The sequence below is a fragment of the Notechis scutatus genome, unplaced genomic scaffold (genome assembly GCF_049901735.1).
Source record: "Notechis scutatus isolate UNSWTSFEM ecotype Mainland unplaced genomic scaffold, rNotScu1.2 NSCUSCF32, whole genome shotgun sequence".
NCBI lineage: Eukaryota > Metazoa > Chordata > Lepidosauria > Squamata > Elapidae > Notechis > Notechis scutatus.
Window position 1 is genome coordinate 207,501 of NW_028263155.1, and position 23,409 is coordinate 230,909.

At 56.8% G+C, this 23,409-nt stretch overlaps 2 protein-coding genes across 2 annotated transcripts in view; both read right to left on the reverse strand.

Annotated features, from left to right (window-relative positions):
- The window catches only part of DRC11L (dynein regulatory complex subunit 11 like), a 20,605-nt gene extending 5,097 nt beyond the window's left edge, over positions 1–15,508 (reverse strand). Inside the window, 17 exon segments of the mRNA XM_087948903.1 lie at positions 1,290–1,422; positions 1,424–1,487; positions 2,087–2,194; positions 2,458–2,540; positions 5,845–5,885; positions 5,972–6,067; positions 6,558–6,702; positions 6,895–6,977; positions 7,085–7,207; positions 7,285–7,335; positions 7,338–7,371; positions 9,517–9,722; positions 10,072–10,143; positions 11,923–12,152; positions 13,486–13,609; positions 14,965–15,292; positions 15,451–15,508. Of these exon segments, the coding sequence (XP_087805029.1) occupies positions 1,290–1,422; positions 1,424–1,487; positions 2,087–2,194; positions 2,458–2,540; positions 5,845–5,885; positions 5,972–6,067; positions 6,558–6,702; positions 6,895–6,977; positions 7,085–7,207; positions 7,285–7,335; positions 7,338–7,371; positions 9,517–9,722; positions 10,072–10,143; positions 11,923–12,152; positions 13,486–13,609; positions 14,965–15,292; positions 15,451–15,461 (1,932 nt within the window). The 5' untranslated portion in view covers positions 15,462–15,508.
- A 1,519-nt stretch (positions 15,509–17,027) lies between these two features.
- On the reverse strand, positions 17,028–22,475 carry ABCF2 (ATP binding cassette subfamily F member 2). The gene is given in 17 exon segments (XM_087948904.1): positions 17,028–17,194; positions 17,421–17,624; positions 17,852–17,949; positions 17,952–17,979; positions 18,945–19,007; positions 19,117–19,227; positions 19,320–19,387; positions 19,390–19,408; positions 19,581–19,700; positions 19,813–19,908; positions 20,527–20,629; positions 20,729–20,834; positions 20,912–21,064; positions 21,067–21,072; positions 21,171–21,353; positions 21,452–21,664; positions 22,176–22,475. Coding segments are annotated over 17 exon segments (1,869 nt in total). The 5' UTR covers positions 22,336–22,475; the 3' UTR covers positions 17,028–17,056.
- Between the last annotated feature and the right edge of the window lie 934 nt (positions 22,476–23,409).

Consider the following 23,409-nt stretch of genomic DNA (forward strand, 5'->3'; position numbering starts at 1 on the left):
GAAGAAAGAGAGAGAGAGAGAATGGGAGGGAGGATCGAAGGAAGGAAGGATAAAAGGAAGGAAGGAAGGAAGGAAGGAAGGAAGGAAGGAAGAAAGAGAGAGAGAGAATGAGAGGGAGGATCGAAGGGAAAAAGGAAGGAAGGAAGGAGGGAAGGAAGGAAGGAAGAAAAAGAGAGAGAGAGAGAGAGAATGGGAGGGAGGATCGAAGGAAGGAAGGATAAAAGGAAGGAAGGATAAAAGGAAGGAAGGAAGGAAGGAAGAGAGAGAATGGGAGGGAGGATCGAAGGGAAAAAGGAAGGAAGGAAGGAGGGAAGGAAGGAAGAAAGAAAGAGAGAGAGAGAGAGAATGGGAGGGAGGATCGAAGGAAGGAAGGAAGGAAGGAAGGAAGGAAGGAAGGAGAGAGAATGGGAGGGAGGATTGAAGGGAAAAAGGAAGGAAGGAAGGAAGGAAGAAAGAGAGAGAGAGAGAATGGGAGGGAGGATCGAAGGAAGGAAGGATAAAAGGAAGGAAGGAAGGAAGGAAGGAAGGAAGGAGAGAGAATGGGAGGGAGGATTGAAGGAAGGATAGAAGGAAGGAAGGAAGGAAGGAAGGGAGAGAATGGGAGGGAGGATCAAAGGGAGGAAGGATAAAAGGAAGGAAGGAAGGAAGGAAAAAGGAAGGAAGGAAGGAAGGAAAAAGGAAGGAAGGAAGGAAGAAAGAGAGAGAGAGATGGGAGGGAGGATTGAAGGAAGGAAGGATAAAAGAAGGAAGGAAGGAAGGAAGAATAAAAGAAAGAAAGAAAGAGAGAGAGAGAGAGAATGGAGGAGGATAAAAGGAAGGAAGGAAGGAAGGAAAGGGAAAGAAAGAAAGAGAGAAAGAAAGAGAGAGAGAGAGAAAGAATGGGAGGGAGGATCGAAAGAAGGATAAAAAGAAAGAAAGAAAAGAAAAGAAAAGAAGAAAGAAAGAAAGAAAGAAAAGAAAGAAAGAAAGAAAGGGAGGAGACGGGGAGGGCAGGAGGTCAGTGGAAGCCCAAGAGCCTCGGCTGGGAGAGGTTCAGGGGCCCACCCGGTTGGAAAGGAGACCCTGCCCCCTCTTTCCCTCTCCCTGGCGGGGGTGGGGTGGGGGGTGGGTAGGAAGGAGGGAGGAGAGGAAGGGAAGAAGAAGAAGGAAGGAAGGAAAAGGAGGAGGGGAGGGAGGAGGGGAGGCCCCCATTCAAGCAAGACCGAGCCCTGCCTTCGGAGGCTTTGGCCCCAGGGAGGGGAGGGCAGGAGCCTGGCTGCCTCCCCCTCCCCTCCCCTCCCCTCCCCTACCTTGAAGACCAGGTGGAGGAGCATCTGGAGGCCGGCCTTGCCTGGGTACTTGCCGGCCAGGTTGTCTGGCGAGAGGTCGAAGAGGTTGGCGCCTGTCTCGGTGCAGGTGGCGAGACCAGGGATCTCTTCCCCGTCCCAGGGGGCTGGCCAGGAGGATGGACCTCACCTGGGGGCCCAGTTCATGCACCATCTGGGAACCTGGGGAGGGGGAGAGAGGGAGAGAGAGAGAGAGAAGGAGAAGGAGAAAGGAGAGAGAGGAGAAAGGAGGGGAGAGAGAGGGAGAGAAAGAGAAGGAGAAAAGAAGAGAGGAGGGAGGGAGTGGAGAAGGAGAAGGAGAGAAAGGAGAAAGAAGAGAGAGGAGAGGAGAAAGAAGGGGAGAGGGAGAGAGAAGGAGAGAGAGAAGGAGAAAGGAGAGAGAGGAGAGAGGAGAAAGAAGGGGAGAGGGAGAGAGAGGAGAGGAGAGAGAAGGAGAAACAAGAGAGAGGAGAAAGGAGGGGAGAGAGAGGGAGAGAAAGGGAGAGAGAGAAGGAGAAAAGAAGAGAGGAGGGAGGGAGTGGAGAAGGAGAAGGAGAGAAAGAAGAGAGAGGAGACGGGAGAAAGAGGGAGAGAGATGAGAAAGGAGGGGAAGAGAGAGGGAGAGACGAGAGGAGAGGAGGAGGGAGAGAGAAAGGAGAACGAAGAGAGAGGAGAGAGAAGAAAGAGAGAGAGGGAGGGAGGGAGGTTGGCCAAAGGCACCAGAGTGACCCAGGCAGCCCTGGAGGCCGGGGGGGAGGGAGGGAGGGACGGGGCCGACCTACCCAGAGGAAGGATGGCGTAGAGGACCACGTTCTGCCGGACGTCCAGCATGGAGGGGACCGGCTCGATGTCCTTCTGGCGCAGGAAGGTCCCCAGGTAGCAGAAGTCCCCTGGAGGGGGAGGGAAGGCCAGGCTGAGCGCAGAGGGGCGGCTGGAGGGGGCCCAGCCGAGTCGCCAGCAGGAACAGGTGGGGGGAGAGGCGGGCAGCAGGAGCACCCATGTTGCACAGCCTCGGCTTTAGGTCAGCTGCCGAGAGCGAGAGAACGCCGGGACGGGCTGCTTCCCGCCAAGGTTTTAGAGCCCTGGGGGTGGGGGGTGGGGAGGGGCTTCTGGGCAGGGGAGGGACGGAGGGAGGGAGAGGGAGGCCACTGACCGGAGTAGTCGGCCAGCTGCACCTTCGGGGCCTTGATAATGATGCCCTCCAGCACCAGCTCTTCATACAGGGAATCAATGGTCCTGCAGGAGAAGCAAGAGGGGCCCTTGGGTGCCGCTGAAGGAGGAGGAGGAGGAGGAGGAGGGTGAAGAGAGGAGGAGGGAGAAAGAAGGGGGAGAGAGGGAGAGAGAGAGAAGGAGAGAGAGAGAAGGAGAAAAGGGGAGAGAGGAGGGGAGAGAGAGGGAGAGAGAGAGAAGGAGAAAAGAAGAGAGAGGAGAGGGGAGGGGAGAAAAGAGGTGAGAGAGAGGGAGAGAAAGAGAAAGAAAGAAAGAAAGAAAGAAAGGAAGGAAGGAAGGAAGGAAGGAAGGAAGGAAGGAAAGACAAGAGAGAAAGGAAAAGAAAGAAAGAAAGAAAGAAAGAAAGAAAGAAAGAAAGAAAGAAAGAAAGGAGGGAAGAAAGAAAGAAAGAAAGAAAGAAAGAAAGAAAGAAAGAAAGAAAGAAGGGAGGGAAGGGAAGAAAGAAAAAGAAAGAAAGAAAAGAAAGGAAGGAAGGAAGGAAAGAAAGACAGAAAGAGAAAGGAGGGAAGGAAGGAAAGACAAGAGAGAAAGAAAGAAGAAAGAAAGAAAGAAAGAAAGAAAGAAAGAAAGAAAGAAAGAAAGAAAGAAAGAAAGAAAGAAAGAAAGAAAGAAAGAAAGAAAGAAAGAAAGAAAGGAAGGAAGGAAGGAAAGACGAGAGAAAGGAAGAAAGAAAGAAAGAAAGAAAGAGAGAGAGGGAGGGAGGGAGGGAGGGAAGAAAGAAAGAAAATAAAGAAAGGAAGGAAAGAAAGAAAGAAAGAGAAAGGAGGGAAGGAAGGAGGGAGGGAGGGAAGAAAGAAAGAAAAAGGAAAGAAAGAAAGAAAGAAAGAAAGAAAAGAAAGAAAGAAAGAAAGAAAGAAAGAACGAGAAAGGAAGGAGGGAGGCAGGGAGGGAGGGAGGAAAGAAAAAAAGAAAGAAAGAAAGAGAAAGGAAGGCAGGAGGGAGGGAGGAAAGAAAGAAAGAAAGAAGGAAGGAAAGAAAGAAAGGAAGGAGGGAGGGAGGGAAGAAAGAAAAAAGAAAGAAAGAAAGGAGGGTAGGAAGGAGGGAGGGAGGGAGGGAGGGAGGGAGAGGGAGGAAAGAAAGAAAGAAAGAAAGAAAGAAAGAAAGAAAGAAAGAAAGAGAAAGGAAGGAGGGAGGGAGGGAAGAAAGAAAAAAAGAAAGAGAAAGGAGGGTAGGAAGGAAGGAAGGAAGGAAGGAGGGAGGGAGGAAAGAAAGAAAGAAAGAAAGAAAGAAAGGAAAGAAAGAGGAGCCGTCTAGGGCCGTGAGGAGGGTGAGGCCCTGGGCCACTCATTGCTGCCTCCGGCAGGCGAACCACAGGCAAACTCCCTCACTGAGCCTCCAGGCTGATTTCCGGCCTGTTTTGAGGCCTTTTTCGGCTTCTCAGAGGCGCCACTTCAGGAAAGGCTTTGCAGGCCGCAAAAAAAAAAAAGCTAGGCTCTATTGCATCACTTCCTGTTTCTCCTTGAAATACCGGAAGTTGACAAAAGGGGCCCATTTTTTCGCCTCACAAAGCCTGTCGAAGTTTTTTCCTCATCAGGCCTCTGGGAGGTCAAAAAAGGCCTCAAACGGGCCGCAAATCAGCCAGGAGGCGCAGGGCAGGTAAGGGGGCAGCGGGGGGAGGGGGATTGCACCCACACAATTTGTCCCACAGGAGCTGAAAAAGGTGAACCGGGTGGGGGGTTGGGGTTGGACTAGATGACCTCCAAGGTCCCTTCCAACTCGGTGAACCGGTCTCTTGTTTCTCCTTCGTCGTATCGGGCCGATGCTGCTCCCCCTGGGGGTCCAAATTCCAGGTTCCCAGTGGGCCTGTCTCCTCCCCTTGCAGGAGGAGGAGGAGGGGGCCCCTCAAAGGTCATGTAGTCTCTTCGGGGCAGGGTTGGCTCAAAGGCCGTGGGGAGCGGGAGGGGGGTCTGTGTGATTCAGGGCGAAGCAGAGAGGAAGGGGAGGGCAGAATTCTCCGTAGTTTTCTGTGGCGAAAGCATCCGAAACCCATTTCCCCAGAAAGCGGATGATGGGAGATGGCAGGGCGGCTCCATCCGAGGCCGGGAGAGGCGGCACAGGGTGCTCCAACGCTCCACCCCCCGCAAGGCCACAATCCCACACTGGTCGTTGGGGCAGCCTGGTGGCCGGAGGGCCCGCGGTGAGGGGAGAGAAGAGACAGGAGACAGGAGAGAGAGAGAAGGAGAAAGAGAGGAGAAAGAGAGAAAGAAGGAGAGGAGAGAGAGAAGCAGAGAAGGGAAGAAAGTGAGAGAGGAGAGGAGGATGAGAGACAGGAGAGGGAGAGGGAAGACAAAGAGAGGAGAGGGAGAGGCAGAAGGAGAGAAAGAAGGAGAGAGACAGATGAAGAGAGGGAGAGAAAGTGAGAGAGGAGAGAGACAGAAGAGGGAGAAGGAGAGAAAGAAGGAGAGAGACAGATGAAGAGAGGGAGAGAAAGTGAGAGAGGAGAGAGACAGAAGAGGGAGAAGGAGAGAAAGAAGGAGAGGGAGAAGGAGAGAAAGAGAGAAGAGAGGAGAGAAAGTGAGAGAGGAGAGAGACAGAAGAGGGAGAAGGAGAAGAGAGAGAAGGAGAAGGAGATAAAGAAGGAGAGGGAGAGATGAAGAGAGGGAGAGAAAGTGAGAGAGGAGAGAGACAGAAGAGGGAGAAGGAGATAAAGAAGGAGAGGGAGAGATGAAGAGAGGGAGAGAAAGTGAGAGAGGAGAGAGACAGAAGAGGGAGAAGGAGAGAAAGAAGGAGAGGGAGAGATGAAGAGAGGGAGAGAAAGTGAGAGAGGAGAGAAAAGGAGGGAGAAGGAGAGAAAGAAGGAGAGGGAGAAGGAGAGAAAGAAGGAGAAGGAGAAAGAGGAGAAAGAGAGAAGGAGAGAAAGAAGGAGAGGAGACAGAGAAGCAGAGAGGGGAAGAAAGTGAGAGAGGAGAGGAGAGGAGGAGAGGGAGAGAAAGAAGGAGAGAGAGATATGAAGAGAGGGGAGAGAAAGAGAGATGAGAGAGAGGAGAGGGAGAAGAGAGAGGGGAAGAAAGTGAGAGAGGAGGAGAGGAGGATGAGAGACAGGAGAGGAGAGGGAAGACAAAGAGAGAGAGCGAGAGGCAGAAGGAAAGAAAGAAGGAGAGAGACAGATGAAGAGAGGGAGAGAAAGTGAGAGAGGAGAGAGACAGGAGAAGAGAAGGAGAGAGAGAAAGAGAGAAGAAAGAGAAGGAAAGGGGGAGAGAGACACCCCTCCCTGTCTTTTCTCCCCAGGTGGACGAAGGGGGGGCTTGAAAGAGAGTCTCTCTCACACACACACACAGACACCCCTAAATCCTTGGGGGAGGGGGAGTACCTGTCTGGTGTCAGGTCCTTCTCTTTCTTTCCTTTCTTGATCTGCTTCATGAAAGAGAACCATTTTTTCATCAAGCAAAGGTGGGGGGACTTTGGGGAGCTGCCCCCAATACTACCCCCCACCTGACCTTGGGGCCCTTCTTGGGGCCCTTCTGAGCCGGGGTGTCCTCCTGGTCAACGGCCAGGCGCAGCTGGCGGAGCTCCTCCCGCATCAGTTCGTCCACCTGGGGGGAGAAAAGACGGGAGGGGGCATCTTTCCTCTCCCTCTCTCTCTCTCTCTTTTCTCTTTTTCTCTCCTTCTCTCTCTCCCTCTCACCTCTCTCCTTCTTTCTCCTCTCTTCTCTCTCTCCCTCCTTCTCTCTCTCCCTCTCACCTCTTCCGTCTCCCTTCTTCCCTCTTTCTTTCCTTTCTTCCTTCTTCTTCTTCTTTTTCTCCTTCCCTCTCCTGTCTCTCTCCTTCCTTCTCTCCCTCCTTCTGTCTCTTCTCTCCCTCTCACCACTCTCCTTTCTCCTCTCCTTCTCTTCTCTTATCTCTCTCCCTCCTTCTCTCTCTCTCCTCCTTCTCTCCCTCCCTCCTTCTCTGTCTCCCTCCTCCTTCTTTCTCTCCTTCCCCTCCTTCTCCCCAGTCTCCCTCTGTCTCTCCCCCAGCTGCTGCCCCAGCTGACATCTGGCAAGGCCTCCCCCCCGCCCACCCACCCACCTGTGGGCTGCCCACCTGCAGCCGGATCTCCGCCTCCATCTCTCTCCTCTTCTCCACTTTGATCAGATCCGGCTGGTAGCGCTGCTCGAAGTTGACGGCCTCGTCGTTCTCGCCCCAGCAGCCTAAGGAAGGGGCGAGGGGCCTGGGCACGCCGGCAGCCCTTCAGCCCCCACCCCCCATCTCACACCCTCCCCCACACCCCCCACCCACCCCCACACCCCCGTTGCCTGCCAGCCCAAGAGGAAGGAGGAAGGGAGGGAGGGCCTTGGGCAGAGATGCCCACTTGCCCGCCGCATCTCCCGGCCTGGCCGAGGGAGAAGACCCCCCCACCCCCAGCCCCCCAGCCCCCCACCTGCTCACCCGTGTACCGCAGGAACCCCTGGTGGATGGCGGCCAGGAACTTGAGGGCGCCACCTTCAGCCCTTCCTCTTCCTCCTGGGGAGAACCGCCAGGGCCTCAGTGGTGCCCCTCAAGGGCCACCCCGCGTCAGGGGGGGGGAGGGGGAAGGGAGGGAGGGAAGCCGGCCAAGGCCCCCTCCTCACCGGTCTCTTCTCCTTCTCCTTCCCCTTCTTGGGTTCTTCCGGCGCCGCCTTCTTCTTCGGCTCTTTCTCCTTCTCCTTCTTGGGCTCCGTCCTGATCTCGGCCCGGTCCAGCTCAGCCCTTACCTGGAGATGGGGGGGGGGGCTCTCAGCCAGCCAAAAAGAGCCATGGCCTTGGCATCCCCCCGCCCCCGTCCCTTTACCTCTTCCGGGGTCTTCTGGGCGAAAAGGACCTCGCAGCCTCCCCAATTTCCTCCTCTGGGTAGTCCGGGAAACGGCCGGTCATGTCCCTGTGGGAGAGAAAGAGGAGAGAAAGAGAGATAGAAGGAAGGCAGGAAGAAGAAAGAGGGAAGGAAGGAGGAAGGGAGGAAGGAGGGCAGGGAGGGAGGGAAGAAGGAGGAAGGGAAGGAAGGAAGGGAGAAAGAAAAAGGAGGGAGGGAGGGAAGGAGGAAGAAGAACAGGAAGGGAGGAAAGAAAGAAAAAGAAAGAAGGAAGGAAGGAAAGAAAGAAAGAAAGAAAGAAAGAAAGAAAGAAAGAAAGAAAGAAGAAAGAAAGAAAGAAAGAAAGAAAGAAAGAAAAAGAAAGAAAGAAAGAAAGAAAAAGAGAGAAAGAAAGAAAGAAAGAAAGAAAAAAAAAAAGAAAGAAAGAAAAAAAAAAGAAGGAAAGAAAAAAAAGAAAACCAGAAAGAAATAAAAAGGAAGGAAGGAAGGAAAGAAAGAGAGAAGGAATGAAAGAAAGAAAGAAAGAAAGAAAGAAAGAAAGAAGAAAGAAAAAGAAAGAAAGAGAAAGAAAAAAGAAAGAAAGAAAGAAAGAAAGATAGAAAGAAAGTGGAAGAAGGAAGGAAATAAAGAAAAAAGAAAGAAAGAAAGAAAGAAAGAAAGAAAGAAAGGAAGGAAGGAAGAAAGAGAAAGGAAGAAGGGAGGGAGGAAAGAAAGGAAGGAACAAAGACAAAGGAGGGTAGGAAGGAAAGAAAGAAAAAGAAAGAAAGAAGGAAGAAAAAGAAAGAAAGAAAGAAGGAAAGAAAGACAGAAAGAAGGAAAGAAAGAAAGAGAGAGAGAGAGAGAGAGAAAGAAAGAAAGAAAGAAAGAAAGAAAGAAAGAAAGAAAGAAAGAAAGAAAGAAAGAAAGAAAGAAAGACGGAAGGAAAGAAGAAAGAGAAGGGAAGGAAGGAAAGAAAGAAAGAAGAAAAGAAAGAAAGAAAGAAGGAAGGGGAAAGAAAGAAAAGAAAGAAAAGAAAGAAAGAAAGAAAGAAAAAGGAAAGAAGAAAGAGGAAGGAAAGAAGGAAAGAAAGAAAAAGAAAAAGAGAAAGAAAAGAAAGAAAAAGAAAGAAAAGAAAAGAAAGAAAGAGAGAAAGAAGAAAAGAAAGAAGGAAAGAAAGAAAAAGAAAGATAAAGAAAAAAAAAGAAAGAAAAAGAAATAAAAGAAAGAAAAGAAAGGAAGGAAGGAAAGAAAAGAAAGAAGGAATGAAAGAAAGAAAGGAAGGAAGGAAGGAAGAAGAAAAGAAAGAAGGAAAGAATAAAGAAAGAAAGAAAGAAAGAAAAGAAAGAAAGAAAGGAGAGAAGGAAGGAAGGAAGGAAAGAAAGAAAAAGGAAGGAAAGAAAGAAGGAAAGGAAGAAAGAAAAGAAAGAAAAGAAAGAAAGAAAGAAAGAAAGAAGAAAGGAAAGAAAATAAGGAAGGAAAGAAAGAAAGAAAGAAAGGAAAAAGGAAGAAGGAAAGAAAGAAAAAGAAAGAAAAGAAAGAAAGGAAGGGAGAAAGAAAGAAAGAAGAAAGGAAAGAAAAAATAAGGAAGGAAGAAGAAAAGAAAGAAGGAATTAAAGAAAGAAAGAAAGAAAGAAAGAAAGAAGAAAAGAAAGAAGGAAAGAAAGAAAAAGAAAGATAAAGAAAAAAGAAAGAAAAGAAAGAAAGAAAGAAAGGAAGGAAAGAAAGAAAAGAAAGGAAGGGAGGAAAGAAAAGAAAGAAGGAATGAAAGAAAGAAAAGAAGGAAGGAAGGAAGAAGAAAAGAAAGAAGGAAAGAATAAAGAAAAAGAAGGAAAGAAAGAAAGAAAAGAAAGAAAGGAGAGAAGGAAGGAAGGAAGGAAAGAAAGAAAAAGGAAGGAAAGAAAGAAGGAAAGGAAGAAAGAAAAGAAAGAAAGGAAGAAAGAAAGGAAGGGAGGAAAGAAAGAAAGAAAGAAGAAAGGAAAGAAAGAAAGAAAGAAAGAAAGAAAAGAAAGAAAGAAAGAAAGAAAGAAAGGAAGGAAGGAAAGAAAGAAAAAAGAAAGAAAAGAAAGAAAGGAAGGGAGGAAAGAAAGAAAGAAGAAAGAAAGAAAATAAGGAAGGAAGGAAGGAAAGAAAGAAAGAAAGAAGGAATTAAAGAAAGAAAGAAAGAAAAGGAAAGAAAGAAAGAAGGAAAGAAAGAAAGAAAGAAAAGAAAGAAAGAAAGGAGGAGGCCCCACCCACCGGCACTCCAGGAACCACTCCCGGAGCTCCTGGCGCAGCTGCTCCCGCCGGGGCGGCCCCTCCACCTCCAGCAGGGCCTCCTGGATCCGCTCCTGCGCCTCCCGGTACTCCGCCTCGTAGTCCGCCTGGCGCACCCGGCGCAGCTCTTCGCCCAGCTGGGCGCGCATGGTGGCCGGCGAGGGTCCCGCCAGCTCCGGCTCCAGCTCCTGCGGGGGGGCCCAATTACCCTGTAATGACTTTCTCCTCCTCCCGCCGCCCGCCTTGCGCTGCTTCCCTGCCCGGCAGCGGCCGGGGCGCGCAGCCACTTTCCCGGCTCATTGCGCCCCAAATAGCTTTTAAATATCCAATTATTTAAAACGCTGAACTCACCACTCGCGCTCCTGGGGGCGCAGGGCGGGGGGGGGCTGCGGAGCGCAAGCAGCGCGCACGGTGGGGGCGCAGGTGCGTGGGGGCTCCTCGGGATGCGAACCTGCGCCCTTCCTCCTCCTCCTCCCATCCCCATACCCGCTGCCCCCCCCCGCCCCGGCTCCCTCTCGCCCCCGCCGGTGCGCTCACCATGCCGATGAAGACCATCTCGGCCTTGCGCTCCATCCTGGTCAGCCGGCGCTGCACGTGGCCTTTCCAGATCTGGCGGAAGAAAAGGGGCGCCGCGCGGGAGACACCCCCAGGAACCGTCTGACCCCGTCCCCGTCCTCCCCGTCCCCCGCGCCCAACCCTTCAGCCGTCCCGACGACCAGCCTTGCGCTCGATCCGGCGGCCAGTAGACCCATTCAGGATCGCTTGCCCTCTTGGGGGGCGCAGGGACATCCTCACCCCCCACCCCACCCGGGGCTCAGACCTGCCGGCGGCGGGGGATGGGGAGCGAGGGGGGTCATGGGCAGCACTGGCTCAGAAGACAGACCCTCCTATAGAATGACAGTGGGAAGGGATCTCAGAGGGCATCCAGTCCAACCCCCTCCTCAAGAAGGACTTCCTTACAGAATCATAGAGTGACAGGGTTGGAAGGGACCTCGGAGGGCATCCAGTCCAACCCCTCCTCAAGAAGGACTTCCTGACAGAATCATAGAGTGACAGGGTTGGAAGGACCTCGGAGGCCATCCATGCCAACCCCTCCTCAAAAAGGACTTCCTGACAGAATCATAGAGTGACAGGGTTGGAAGGGACCTCGGAGGGCATCCAGTCCAACCCCTGCTCAAGAAGGACTTCCTGACAGAATCATAGAGTTACAGGGTTGGAAGGGACCTCGGAGGGCATCCAGTCCAACCCCTCCTCAAGAAGGACTTCCTGACAGAATCATAGAGTGACAGGGTTGGAAGGGACCTCGGAGGGCATCCAGTCCAACCCCTCCTCAAGAAGGACTTCCTTACAGAATCATAGAGTGACAGGGTTGGAAGGGATCTCGGAGGCCATCCATGCCAACCCCCTCCTCAAAAAGGACTTCCTGACAGAATCATAGAGTGACAGGGTGGGAAGGGACCTCGGAGGGCATCAAGTCCAACCCCTCCTCAAGAAGGACTTCCTTACAGAATCATAGAGTGACAGGGTTGGAAGGGACCTTGAGGGCATCCAGTCCAACCCCTCCTCAAGAAGGACTTCCTGACAGAATCATAGAGTGACAGGGTTGGAAGGGACCTCGGAGGGCATCCAGTCCAACCCCCTCCTCAAGAGGACTTTCTTACAGAATCATAGAGTGACAGGGTGGGAAGGGACCTCGGAGGGCATCCAGTCCAACCCCCTCCTCAAGAAGGACTTCCTTACAGAATCATAGAGTGACAGGGTTGGAAGGGATCTCGGAGGGCATCCAGTCCAACCCCTCCTCAAGAAGGACTTCCTTACAGAATCATAGAGTGACAGGGTTGGAAGGGATCTCGGAGGCCATCCATGCAAACCCCTTCTCAAAAAGGACTTCCTGACAGAATCATAGAGTGACAGGGTGGGAAGGGACCTTGGAGGGCATCCAGTCCAACCCCCTCCTCAAGAAGGACTTCCTTACAGAATCATAGAGCGACAGGGTTGGAAGGGACCTCGGAGGGCATCCAGTCCAACCCCTGCTCAAGGAGGACTTCCTGACAGAATCATAGAGTGACAGGGTTGGAAGGGACCTCGGAGGGCATCCAGTCCAGCCCTCGCCCCCTGCCTGCCCAAGCAGGAGACCCCCCACAGAACCCCAGAGCTGGAAGGGACCCCAGAGACCATCCAGTCTGGCCACCAGAAGTTGTGAATCCTCCCACCCTGGAGGTTTTCAAGGAGAGATTGGACTACCCTTGGTCTGAAATGGTATATATAATGTAGGGTCTCCTGCCAGCCTGGCTGCCGGGGGGGTGGACTAGAAGACCTCCGAGGTCCCTTCCAGTGTGTGAAGCTTTTGGGGGGGGCTGGAAGGGCCCCAAGGGGGCGTGTCCTTACCTTCTGGATGCAGATGGCGGCCAGGTCCCGGTTGGGTTCGTCCGGGCCTCCCTCCCTCACCTTCCGCTCGCGCTCCTCGTCCCTCCGGATCTCGGCCATGAAATGGGCCCGCAGGCGACCCTGGCGCATCCGCTCCGCCATCTGGATCAGCCTCACCGCCTCGTCCCGCAGGATCAGGGACTGGGGGGCTGGGAGGGGAGGAGACGGGGAGGGGGCAGGGAGGGGGGGCGCTGGTCAGAACCGGTCAGCTCCCCGCGGGAGAGGACATTCTGGGCTCCCCCCGCCAGGGCCGCGCCTGCTTCTCCTCCAATCCGCCAGCTGTTCTCCTCCCTGTCCTTTTGCTGTCCCGGCCCTCCGTCCACAGGTCCTTCGGCCCGTGGGAGGGGGTTCAAAGGTTTGTACTACCGCTTCGGTGGGGCGTGGCTTGGAGGGCGGGGCAGGGGAAGGATCCTGCCAAAATCCCCCTTCCCTCCCCGCCCCACTGACCTTCTTTCCAGCTCCGTTCTCCCGGGCAGGGCAACCAAAGGAGAGCCAGCCGATCAGCTGGGACTCGATGGGAGGCGGAGAAGAGATGGGGGGGGAGTCAGATGGGGGGGGAAGGGGGGCTGGGGGGGGGAGGGATTTAGGCCAGTTCTGCAGAACCGGTCAGAATCCCCCCTGTGCTGTCCAGACAGGGAAAGTGGGATAGTTATTAGGGATTGGGAGCTATCTCCTTAAAGGAATGTAGCTTCAATGGAGTTAAGGCATCATGGGAAATGTAGTCCGTGTCATGCGGGCACATCTGGAACCCGGATCGGCCACTGAATGGACCCTTGGTTGGGTTGACCCTTGCTGGCAGCCTGCTGGTTCCCTCCGCTCCATCGCTCTGTCTTTTCCCACTAGGGAAGTCGGCTGATGCCGAGATTTGGCCGTAAAGATGGAGCTCGACGCAACCGTGAGTTGCCGTGAGGATGCCTACTACAAATCCAAGGAAGCAACCGTGTACGACTATAGACAGACTATAGACAGACTATAGACAGACTATAGGCAGACTATAGACAGACTATAGGCAGACTATAGACAGACTATAGACAGACTATAGGCAGACTATAGGCAGACTATAGACAGACTATAGGCAGACTATAGGCAGACTATAGACAGACTATAGGCAGACTATAGGCAGACTATAGACAGACTATAGACAGACTATAGGCAGACTATAGGCAGACTATAGACAGACTATAGGCAGACTATAGGCAGACTATAGGCAGACTATAGGCAGAGACAGACTATGCCTATGTCCTGTCTTCATACATTCAGCCAGTCAGGATGAGTGACAGCCAGGTCGCCAAGACGGTTCTCGTCCTCCCACAACAACGGAGCGGAGGGAAAACCACCTTCGGCGAGGCCCGTCCGTCGTTAAGTACACTTCGCCTCCTCGGGCAGGAGGAAAACCGGTGCAGCGTAAACGGCGGAGGAGAAACCCGGGAGGAGAAGCAGGCGCGGCGGCCAAGGGTACGAGCCGAACGGTCCTCGAGTCCCGCCGAGGGGAGGGGAGGGAGGGAGGGAAAGGGGTCCCGGCACTCACAGCGATGGCCTTGGCGAGCTCCATGCGGGCCAGCAGCCCCGCCAGCACCTCCTGACGCTCCTGCAGGACCTTGGCCCGCTCCCTCACGAAGTACTTGGGGACCGGCACCTCCATCTCGGCCTGGAGGAGGGGGGAAGGAAGGAGCCGGCGGGACAGCTTGAGAGCCACCTCAGGAGAATCCCCCACCCCACAAGGAGCCGGGGGTGAGGGCTGAAGAGTCAATCACAGGTAACTCTGAGAAGCGGGCGGCATGGTAAAAATTGGGGGTGGGGGGCTCTGGCTGGAGTCATTCCTTCCCTCCCCCCCCCAATATCTGCCCTGTCCTAGGCGTCCCCCCAAAAGCCCTGAGCCAACTGGGCGTCCCGGCAAACCCTCCAAGGAGAGCGATGAGCTCAAGATCTAGCTTGGAAGGCTGCCTGCCCGGTGAATAGTTCCCCCCTCGGTGCTGACAAGGAAGGGCCGGGTTTCCCGCAAAAGCCTCCTCCCCCTTTGCTCTTCTCTGGCTCCTGATTGGGGACCCCTGATTTAGGGGAGCAGGACGAGGCTTCCTGGGATCGGGAGGGGGTTAAACCAGCACTTAGGACATAGAGTCACAGCGCTGGCCCTCAAGGGTCATCTAGTCCAACCCCCTGTTGCAGCCGGAGACCCTTAGAGAAAATCTCAGAAACACAGCATTGGAAGGGGCCTCGAGGGTCATCTAGTCCAACCCCCGCTCCAGCCGGAGACCCTTAGAGAAAAGCACAGAATCACAGCGTTGGAAGGGGCCTGGAGGGTCATCTAGTCCAACCCCCGCTCCAGCCGGACCCCTTAGAGAAAATCTTAGAATCAGAGCATTGGAAGGGGCCTCGAGGGTCATCTAGTCCAACCCCTGCTCCAGCAACAGACCCTTAGAGAAAATCACAGAAACACAGCGTTGGAAGGGACCTCGGAGGGCATCTAGTCCAACCCCCTGCTGAAGAAGGACTTCCTTACAGAATCATACAGTGACAGCGTTGGAAGGGGCCTGGAGGGTCATCTAGTCCAACCCCCCGCTCCAGCCGGAGACCCTTAGAGAAAATCACAGAAACACAGCGTTGGAAGGGACCTCGGAGGGCATCTAGTCAACCCCTGCTGAAGGACTTCCTGACAAAATCATAGAGTGACAGGGTTGGAAGGGATCTCAGGGTTGGAAGGGATCTCATCCAGTCCAACCCCTGCTGAAGAAAGGACTTCCTTACAGAATCATAGAGTGACAGGGTTGGAAGGGATGTCGGAGGTCATCCAGTCCAACCCCCTGCTGAAGAAGGACTTCCTGACAGAATCATAGAGTGACAGGGTTGGAAGGGATCTCAGAGGGCATCTAGTCCAACCCCCTGCTCCAACAGGAGACCCTTAGAGAAAGTTGGAAGGGGACTCCAGGGTCATCTAGTCCAACCCCCTGCTTCCAGCAGAGGGGGCGGGGGGGGGTACGGCTCCCTCCCGGCCTCTTGACTGACCGGCGTGAGCTTGAGCTCCTCCAGGACGTGGTCCATGTAGTGGTACTCGGAGCGGTCCAGCTCCACCAGCTCCTGCTTCAGCTCCGCCAGCCGGCCGAGGACGCTCTCCAGGAGCGGCCGGAGCGCCAGGCGCTTTTGCGGCTGCACCACCTGGTCGTGGCAGGCCTCCAGCCGCCTGGCCACCTGCACGTAGCGCAGGAAGAGGGTGGCCAGGCGGTGCCGGAAGGCGGCCCGGTTCTTCTCGGGCTTCCTGGGCTCGGCGCACAGCTCCTGCTCCAACAGATCCTGCAGGATCCGACGGGCCTCCAGCCACAGCTTCCCGTAGGTGCTGCGGGCGGAGGAGGAAGACACGCCCAGGTGGGACGGGGGGGGGTGGCGGGCGCGTGGGGGGGAGAAAGGCCGCTGTGGGGTAAGGGGCTCGACTGGCTTGCCTCAAGCGGCCTCCTCCTCTTCCTCCTCCCTCCACCCCTCCTCCTCCTCACTCACCTGCTGGCCATGATCCCACCTGGATGGCGGCCGGAGCGCTTCGCAGGTGGGAGTCTAAGCCCCGCCCACCAGCATTGTCTCTCCTCCCCCCCTCCACTCCCCGCGCGGTCTCATAGAGACGGGCGAAGCAGTAAAACAAGAGACGGAAGAGAGCCTAGAGGTCATCTAGTCCAACCCCCGCCCCTACCTTGCAGGGCAGCGACTCCACGCGGTTTCCGGGGGAGACCCTCCCCAGGTTCACTCCCCCCACCCCACCCCCGTCCTGCCTTGTCCGCCCCCGACACCACACCACCCCAACCCCGTCTTGCCAAGACTGGCTTTCCAACACCGCTGCCTCCAGGCCGGTTCGGGATAGCGCACCACCCTCTCCCCCCCCCCCCCTCCCCTCCCTGGCCCCATTGGCTCTTTCTCCAGCTGCTTGCGGGGGTGGGGGGCGAGGAAGAGGGTTGGAGGAGGGGCTCAAGGTGAGGCAGCGGGGAGGGAGGGAGGGAAGGCGCCTCGGATGCCAGCGGATAGGATCTTGCACAGCAGCCACGCCCCCATTTGGACAGGTAGAAGTCACGGCTGGGAAGGTACGAAGGAGAGAAGCAACCTGCATGGGGTGTGAATGCTCCAACCCTGGAAATGGCTCAGAAGAGATTGGATTGGGCAGCCGTATTATTTGTCTGGGATGGTCCTCTAGGGTTGGACTAGAAGGCCTCTTAAGGTCCCTTCCCACGGGGGAATCCTGGAGAGAGGAGATGGGCGGGTCCAAAATCCCTCCCAAAAATATTTTCTGATCGATAGGAGCCTCCAGGGAGAGAAGAGAAAGTTCGATGGGCCTGTGGTGGTTACTCGGTTGGGAAGATTTCAGGAATTGGGGGGAAGGATAGAAGGAAGGAAGGAAAGAAAAAGAAAGAAAGAAAGAAAGAAAGAAAGAAAGAAAGAAAGAAAGAAAGAAAGAAAGAAAGAAAGAAAGAGAATGGCTGGGAGGATTGAAGGAAGGAAGAAGGAAGGAAAGAAAAAGAAAGAAAGAAAGAAAGAAAGAAAGAAAGAAAGAAAGAAAGAAAGAAAGAAAGAAAGAGAATGGCTGGGAGGATTGAAGGAAGGATAGAAGGAAGGAAAGAAAAAGAAAGAAAGAAAGAGAGAGAGAATGGGTGGGAGGATTGAAGGAAGGAAGAAGGAAGGAAGGAAAAAGTGTGTGTATGTGTGTGTATATATATATATATATATATAAAAATCAAAGTCCTAGAAAGCTGCTTTAGGAGACTTTGCACTGGGCAGTCGCTTGAGGGGTCTCCCACGGAGAAGGGGGAACTGCGCGACACCCGCTGCTGGAAGGGCAGAACAAGCCTGGCCTGTCAAAGCCACACCCCCCAAAAAAAGGAAGCCAGGTGGAAGGAAAGGCGAAGCTCCCCCTCTCTTTATTGGCAGATGCTCCTCGGGCAGGAAAATGCATTTTACACTAATAAATAATTATGGGGAAAACAAAACAAAACAAAAAAAAGGAACGGAGACTCTGGAGTGAGGGATCCGAAGCTGCAGGCCGGGCTCTTGCGGGGCCGAGGGGAGGGAGGAGGGGCTGCCCCTCTCTCCCTCCATCATCCCCCCACAGGGGGTGGGGGGCTCAGAGGTTGTGCGTCTTCTTGGGGAGCTGCGGCTCTTCGTCCACCAGCTTGGCCTTGAGATGCTCCTTGTAGGAAAGGATGTCGCCCGGCCACTTGGTGATGGTCTTCTTCTCACAGACCCAGATCTCCTGGGCCACCTGCGGGGGGAGGGGAGGGGCTCTGTCAGTGGCGGGGGGGGAGGGAAGATGGGGAAGGAAGAGCAGGGAGGAGACGGGGCTGGGATGGGGACCCTCCCTGCGTCCCCTGCAAGCGCCGAATTGGCACCAGGGAGACACCCCTCCCCCCCAGTGTGGGGAGACCCCGCCGCTGGCTTGGCCAACGGCGGGGGGCCTGAGAAGGGGAGGGGTCTCCGGGGGCCCGCACCTGCTGGATGAGCCGGAAGTACGTGGCTGACCAGCATCATGCCCCCTCAAAGTCGTTGATGGCGTCGGCCAGGGCGTCGATGGTCTCGATGTCCAGGTGGTTGGTGGGCTCGTCCAGGAAGAGCATGTGGGGGTTCTGCCAGGCCAGCCAGGCAAAGCAGACGCGGCACTTCTGACCGTCCGACAGGTTGCGGATGGGGCTCACCTGCCGTGGGGGGAAGGGGTGTTAGGAGCCAGACCACCCACCCAGGGCGAGGACCTACGGCTGGGCGGCCTGCCTGTTGCCTGCCTGGGACGTCCGGGGCTGCTCCTCCTCCTCCTCCTCCTCTCTGGACGGAGGGGAGACCCCCGCCTGGCATCCCCTCCCCCCTCCCCAGGCACGGAGAGGAAACAACCCCACCACACACACACACACCACCACCGCTCACACACCTGCTGCTTGCCGGTCAGCCCGTAGCGGCCGATGATCTTGCGCATCTCCTCCTTCTCCTTGATGTCTGGGTAACAGCGGAGCATGTACTCCAAGGGGACAGGTCCAGATCCAGCTGCTCTTGCAGGTGCTGGGGGAGGGGAGTGGGGGGCTCGTTACAATAAGAGCTCCCCCTACCCTCCCCCAAACCTCTGAAAAGCCTTTCCTGGGGGGTCTCTGAGCCAGGAACAGGCCCCACCCCACCCGTCAGAGTCCCAGGAAGAAGACGAATAGCTGACAGGAAGAGGTGGGAGAGGGGAGAGCGGGTTCAGAGGAAGACCCAAGGCCTGCCCCCCCTCCCCTTCATCCTAGGGAGGAACGGAGAAAGGAGCAACCTGGCTTACGAAGGAGGAGAGGGCCCTGATCCCCAGGGATGAAGGGAGCAACCTGGCTTACGGGGAGGAGAGGGCCCTGATCCCCACAGATGAAGGAGCAACCTGGCTTACGAGGGAGGAGAGGGCCCTGATTCGCACGGATGAAGGGAGCAACCTGGCTTACGAGGAGGAGAGGGCCCTGATTCCCACGGATGAAGGGAGCAACCTGGCTTACGAGGGAGGAGAGGGCCCCGATTCCCTGCACAAGGGCACACCTGGGGAAGGAGTTGAAAGGAGAGGCGGTTGGGAACAAAGCTTTGAGTTTATCTAGTGTTGGGCTGCTTGTTATTCCATCCTCCCAACTCGTTGATTTGCCGGGTGTTACTTCACTTCTGGAATTCCTTCTCCTGCCCTGCCCAGAGTTATCGCCTTATTTTGCCTTGTTGGATTTCTAATTTTCTAGCTTTCTCCTTGACAATGTTTGGATTGGACTATCGGCAGAGCTAAAGGCTGTCGCAGGTTCCTGGGAGAGTTTTCTTCTCCAGACCGGAAAGTAACCGGCACAATGGAGGGCAAAGTTATGCAGCGTAACAAAGGGACCCAAGACTTGATTCTCTGGCCTTTGAGTTGCCTTTGTGCCACGTCCTGGGGCATCGCACCCAACACCCTCACCCCCCACCCCCACCCGGTGACCTTCCAAGCCCAGAAGGGCCTCCCGGGAAGCAGCGCCCCCCAACTCCACCTGGTGGTAGCGGCCAATCTTGACGTGCGAGTGTTTCCGGATCATGCCGTCCGTTGGAAGCAGCTGGAGGAAGGGAAGAGGCGGCTGAGGGAAGGAAGAGCTCGGCCACCCACCAGAAACACCGTGTGTGTGTGTGTGTGTGTGTGTGTGTGTGTGTGTGTGTAGTAATTACCTCTCCGGTCAAGAGTTTGAGCAGCGTGGACTTCCCAGCTCCATTGGGTCCCACCAGAGCCACCCGGGTGTCCAGGTCGATGCCGAATTCTAGGTTGTTGTAGATCCAGTGCTGGAGGGAAGCAACCCAAGAGAGGCTTCGCCATCCCATCCTCCCTCCCTCCCTCTTCCTCCTCCTCCTCCTCCTCCCTCCCACCTACTCACCCCGTCTTTGCTGTAGCGGAAGCTCACGTTCTGCACCATGATGACGGGAGGCGGGATCTTCCCACAGGAGGGAAGTAGAAGGAAAGGGTCTGGGGAGGAAGAGAAGGACGGCCATCTTGGCACCTCTTTCCTTTCCACCCCCGGGGGCTGTGCCCTTCCCCTCTCCCCACTCGCCAGCTGAGGTGGGATTCGACCGGTTCGGGCGAAAGCAGCGCTCCTGAAACTGGCGGTTCCCCGGCCGGCCAGCCGCCGAGCCCTGACCTTGTCATTGATGACGCGTTCGGTCAGGCCGGAGGCCATCATCTTCTGGAGCGTCTTCTCTTTGCTCTGCGCCTGGCGGGCTAACTTGGCGCTGCCGTGGCCGAAGCGGGCGATGTAATTCTGCAAAGGAGGCCAGAGTTGCTTTCACGCCCCGGACGCCGACCTCCCTCAACCCCCCCTTCCCCCCAAAAGGTAAGCCCTGCGCTTGCGGAAGGAGCCAGGGCCGCTCAACCTTCATGTGGGCGATCTGGTCCTGCTCCCAGTGGAAGCGTTTCATCTGGTTCTCCTCCAACTCCACCCGGGTCTTGACGTACTGGTCGTAGTTGCCCTGTGGGGAGGGAGGAAGAGGCATCGCGAGCGGAGTCAAGACAGTGGGGAAGAGAGGGGGACCAGTCTGGAGAGGACGGGGAGGAGGGTCGTGCGTCCGAGGCAGGGACGGGGGGTGGGGGGTGCCGCCTCTGGAGCCTCCGGAGTCTACCAGCAGCGAGGCAGAGGACCCAGGTGAGCCGGTTCCCAGTTGCGCAGAGCAGCTGAAGCAAAAGGGGCGACTCGGAGTAAGGCTGAGAGGTGATCAGGGATAAAAGTGAGGCCAAGAGAAGGAAACCTTTGCAGGAAGCAAGGTAGTTCAATAGGTTCCGAGTCCTCCTGGAAGCTTTGTGTACTTTGGTTGGCTTTTTTCGGGTCCTTGGGTTGGTTTCTTTGATACTTAATTGGACCTTTCTGTTTTTGTCAGCATTCCTCAGCCCTGAAAGGTGGGTGCTTATCTTGGGCAATGGTTTAAGAGAAGCTTCCGGCTGGGAATGGAAGCAATTCCCAGTGTTGCACTAAAATAGGTTTTGCTTTTGAAACAAGTATGCTTGAGGAAGGCTGCCTTCCGTGAGGGGGGCTGCCTGCGGTCAGGAACAGCCGGGCGGGGCCCCGGGCCCGGCCTCCCTCCCTAACTCACCGTGTAGTACTTGAGTTTCCGGTTGTGCAGGTGGATGATGTTGCTACACACGCCGTTCAGGAAGTCCTGGGAATGCGAGATCAGGACCAGGATGCGCTTGAACCTGCCAGGGGAAGGCCAGAGGTTACCCCATTTTCTCCCACCACCCCCGACGAAGGAGTCCCCTCCCTTCTCCCCCCACCCCCTCCCCTCCCGGACTCACGTCTTCAGCTCCTCCTCCAGCCACACGCAGGCGTCCAGATCGAGGTGGTTGGTGGGCTCGTCCAGGAGCAGCATGAAGGGCCGGATGAAGAGGGCCCTGCGGAGAGAGGGGCCCGTCAGGGAAACGGCGGAGGGGAGGAAGTCCCGGAGGAAGTTGGGGCGGCGCCAAACCCACCTGGCGGCGCCACCCGCATCCGCCAGCCCCCACTGAAGTCCTTCAGGCTCTTGCGCTGCATGGCGGGGGTGAAGCCCAGGCCGTGGAGGATCCGGGAGGCTCGCGCCTCCGCCTTGTCCGCGTCCAGCTCCTCCAGCCGCTCGTACAGCTCCATCAGCTTTCGCATTCGGCTGCGGGGAGAGGAGAGGGAGGAGGGAGGGAAGCCTGAGCCAGAGTCCAGGCCTCCCCCACCGCCCTGAAGCGCCCGCCGGCCGAGCCCAGCGCTCACCGTCCTCGTGGGCCAGGCGCTCGGCCTCCCGCTCCAGCATGGCCCGCTCCGTGTCCACCTCCATGACGCACTGCAGCGGCGTCTTCTCGCTGGGCGGCATCTCCCGCGTCAGGTGGTAGATGTCGATGTGCTCCGGGATAGGCACCTCCCGCTTCCCGATGGCCGACAGCAGCATGGACTTGCCTGCGGGGGGGAGAGACGGAAGCCGTGGCAGCGACAGGCCCGGACAGGCCCTTCCCCACCCCTCCCCGGCTGGGCCTATAAGCCGCGGGGCATCTCACCGGTGCCGTTGAGGCCGATGAGGCCGTAGCGTCGTCCCGAGTTGAGCTCCAGCCGGGTGTCGCTGAGCAGCTCCTGGCCGTGGAAGGTGAGCGAGAGGCTGATGACGTGGACGTCGGTGCTGTTGGGGTGGGAGGCCAGGGCCCCTGTCACGGCCCGGGCAGCCGCCTTCTTCAGCTCAAAGGCCTCCAGCGCCCGGGAAGCCTCGTCCAGCTCTGTCCCAGGGGAGAGAAGCCCCGGGTCAGGCCTCCCCTCCCCCATTTCTCCTTCCTCCCTGCCCTCGGTCCCATCTTCCCTTCCTCCGTCCTTCTCCCTCCCTCCCTCCCCTGGGGCCTCCCTCCCTCCCTCTCCATCCTTCCCCCCTCTGTGCCCCTCCCCTTTTCTTTCCCTGACTCCCTCCCCTCTGACCCCCTCCTATCACTCCCTCTCCCCTCTCTCTTCCTCCTTACCCTCTCGATCCCTGACCCCTCCCCTCTCCCTCTCCCTCTCTCCCTCCCTCTCTTCCCAGCTCCTTTGCCTTCCCACTTTCTCCTCTTCCTCCCCTGCCCCCTCCGATCCCTCCCTCTGTCCCTCCCCTCTCTTCCTCCTTCCCCCCTTGGTGCCTCTCCCCCTCCCTCCCTCCCCCCGGATCCCTGACCCCCTCCCTCTGTCCCTCCCCCTCGGACCCCCCTCCTTTCCCTCCCCCTTCTCTCTCTCTCCCCCTCCCCTCCTCCTCCTCCTCCCTACCGGGCTCTTCCGGGCGCCCGTTGGCCTCCCCTCCGCCTCCGCCTCCCTCGTCCTCCTCGTCTGGCCCCCTGCCGGGCCTGGGCCTGGCCTTGCCGGCATCCTTCCGGCGGGCTGCCTCCTTCTTCTTGGCCGCCTTCTTCTTGGCCAGGTCGGACGGCATCGCGGCGGCGGCTGCTTCCTCCTCCTCCTCCTCCTCGGGCTCCCGCCTCGCTTCCTTCCCTCCTGCTCGGCGGCGGCTTCCGGCCTTCCGCCTGCCCGCCGCGGAACAGCTGCGGCCGCGTGCGCACGCCCCGCCCCCGCCGCCCCGCCGCCCAATCCCCGCGCGATACGTCACCCGAGGCCGGCCGGGAGGGAAGGGCGCCGCTCTCGCGAGAACAAAGGAGGGGGGACGGGGGCGGCCCGGGAGCAGGCCGGGAAATGGAGTCCGGGCCCTTGGGAGAACGTTGGGGGGGCTCTCCCGAGGCCGGCCGGGAGGGAAGGGCGCCGCTCTCGCGAGAACAAAGGAGGGGGACGGGGGGCCCGGGAGCAGGCCGGGAAATGGAGTCCGGGCCCTTGGGAGAACGTTGGGGGGCTCTCCCGAGGCCGGCCGGGAGGGAAGGGCGCCGCTCTCGCGAGAACAAAGGAGGATTGGGGGCAGCCCCGGAGCAGGCTGGGAAATGGAGTCCGAGCCCTGGGAGAACAAGGGGGAGGCCTACGAGGCCTGCACGCTGGGTGGCCTGAGCGCCTGACGGAGACCCTCCCCGGGGACCCCCCCCGCCCGCCCGCCCGGGAAGGCTGGAAAGTCCCCCCCTCAAAAAGCGGCCTTCCCTCACGGGGCTCCTTTGCAGGCGGTGAGGGGAGGCGTTTTCCCGCCCTTTTTTGAGGCGGGGGCGCTCCGCTCTGAAGGCCCTGAGGAGGGAACAAGGCCCCCTCAGACACACACCCGGGTCCCCTGGGGGTCCTCCGCCTCGGGCTGCCTCAGGGGGGGAAAGGGGGCGGCCCTGGGCCCCGCTTCCCTTGGGGGCGCCTGTCCCCTGGGTAGGCCCGTTGGGCTCGGTCCTTTTCCCCCCGGGAAGGCAGCTGGGAGGCTCGGGGCTGCCCCCGAAGGGCGCCCCTTCTTCCTCCATGGCCTCGTTGTTTCAATTGACTAGCTGGATACCCCCGTGGGCTTCGCTCCGAAACTCTGCGGTGGGTCTTAGTTTTGGGGGAGGAGAAGAAGAAGGAGGGCAACAATCCTCCCTCTGCCCTCCCAGCA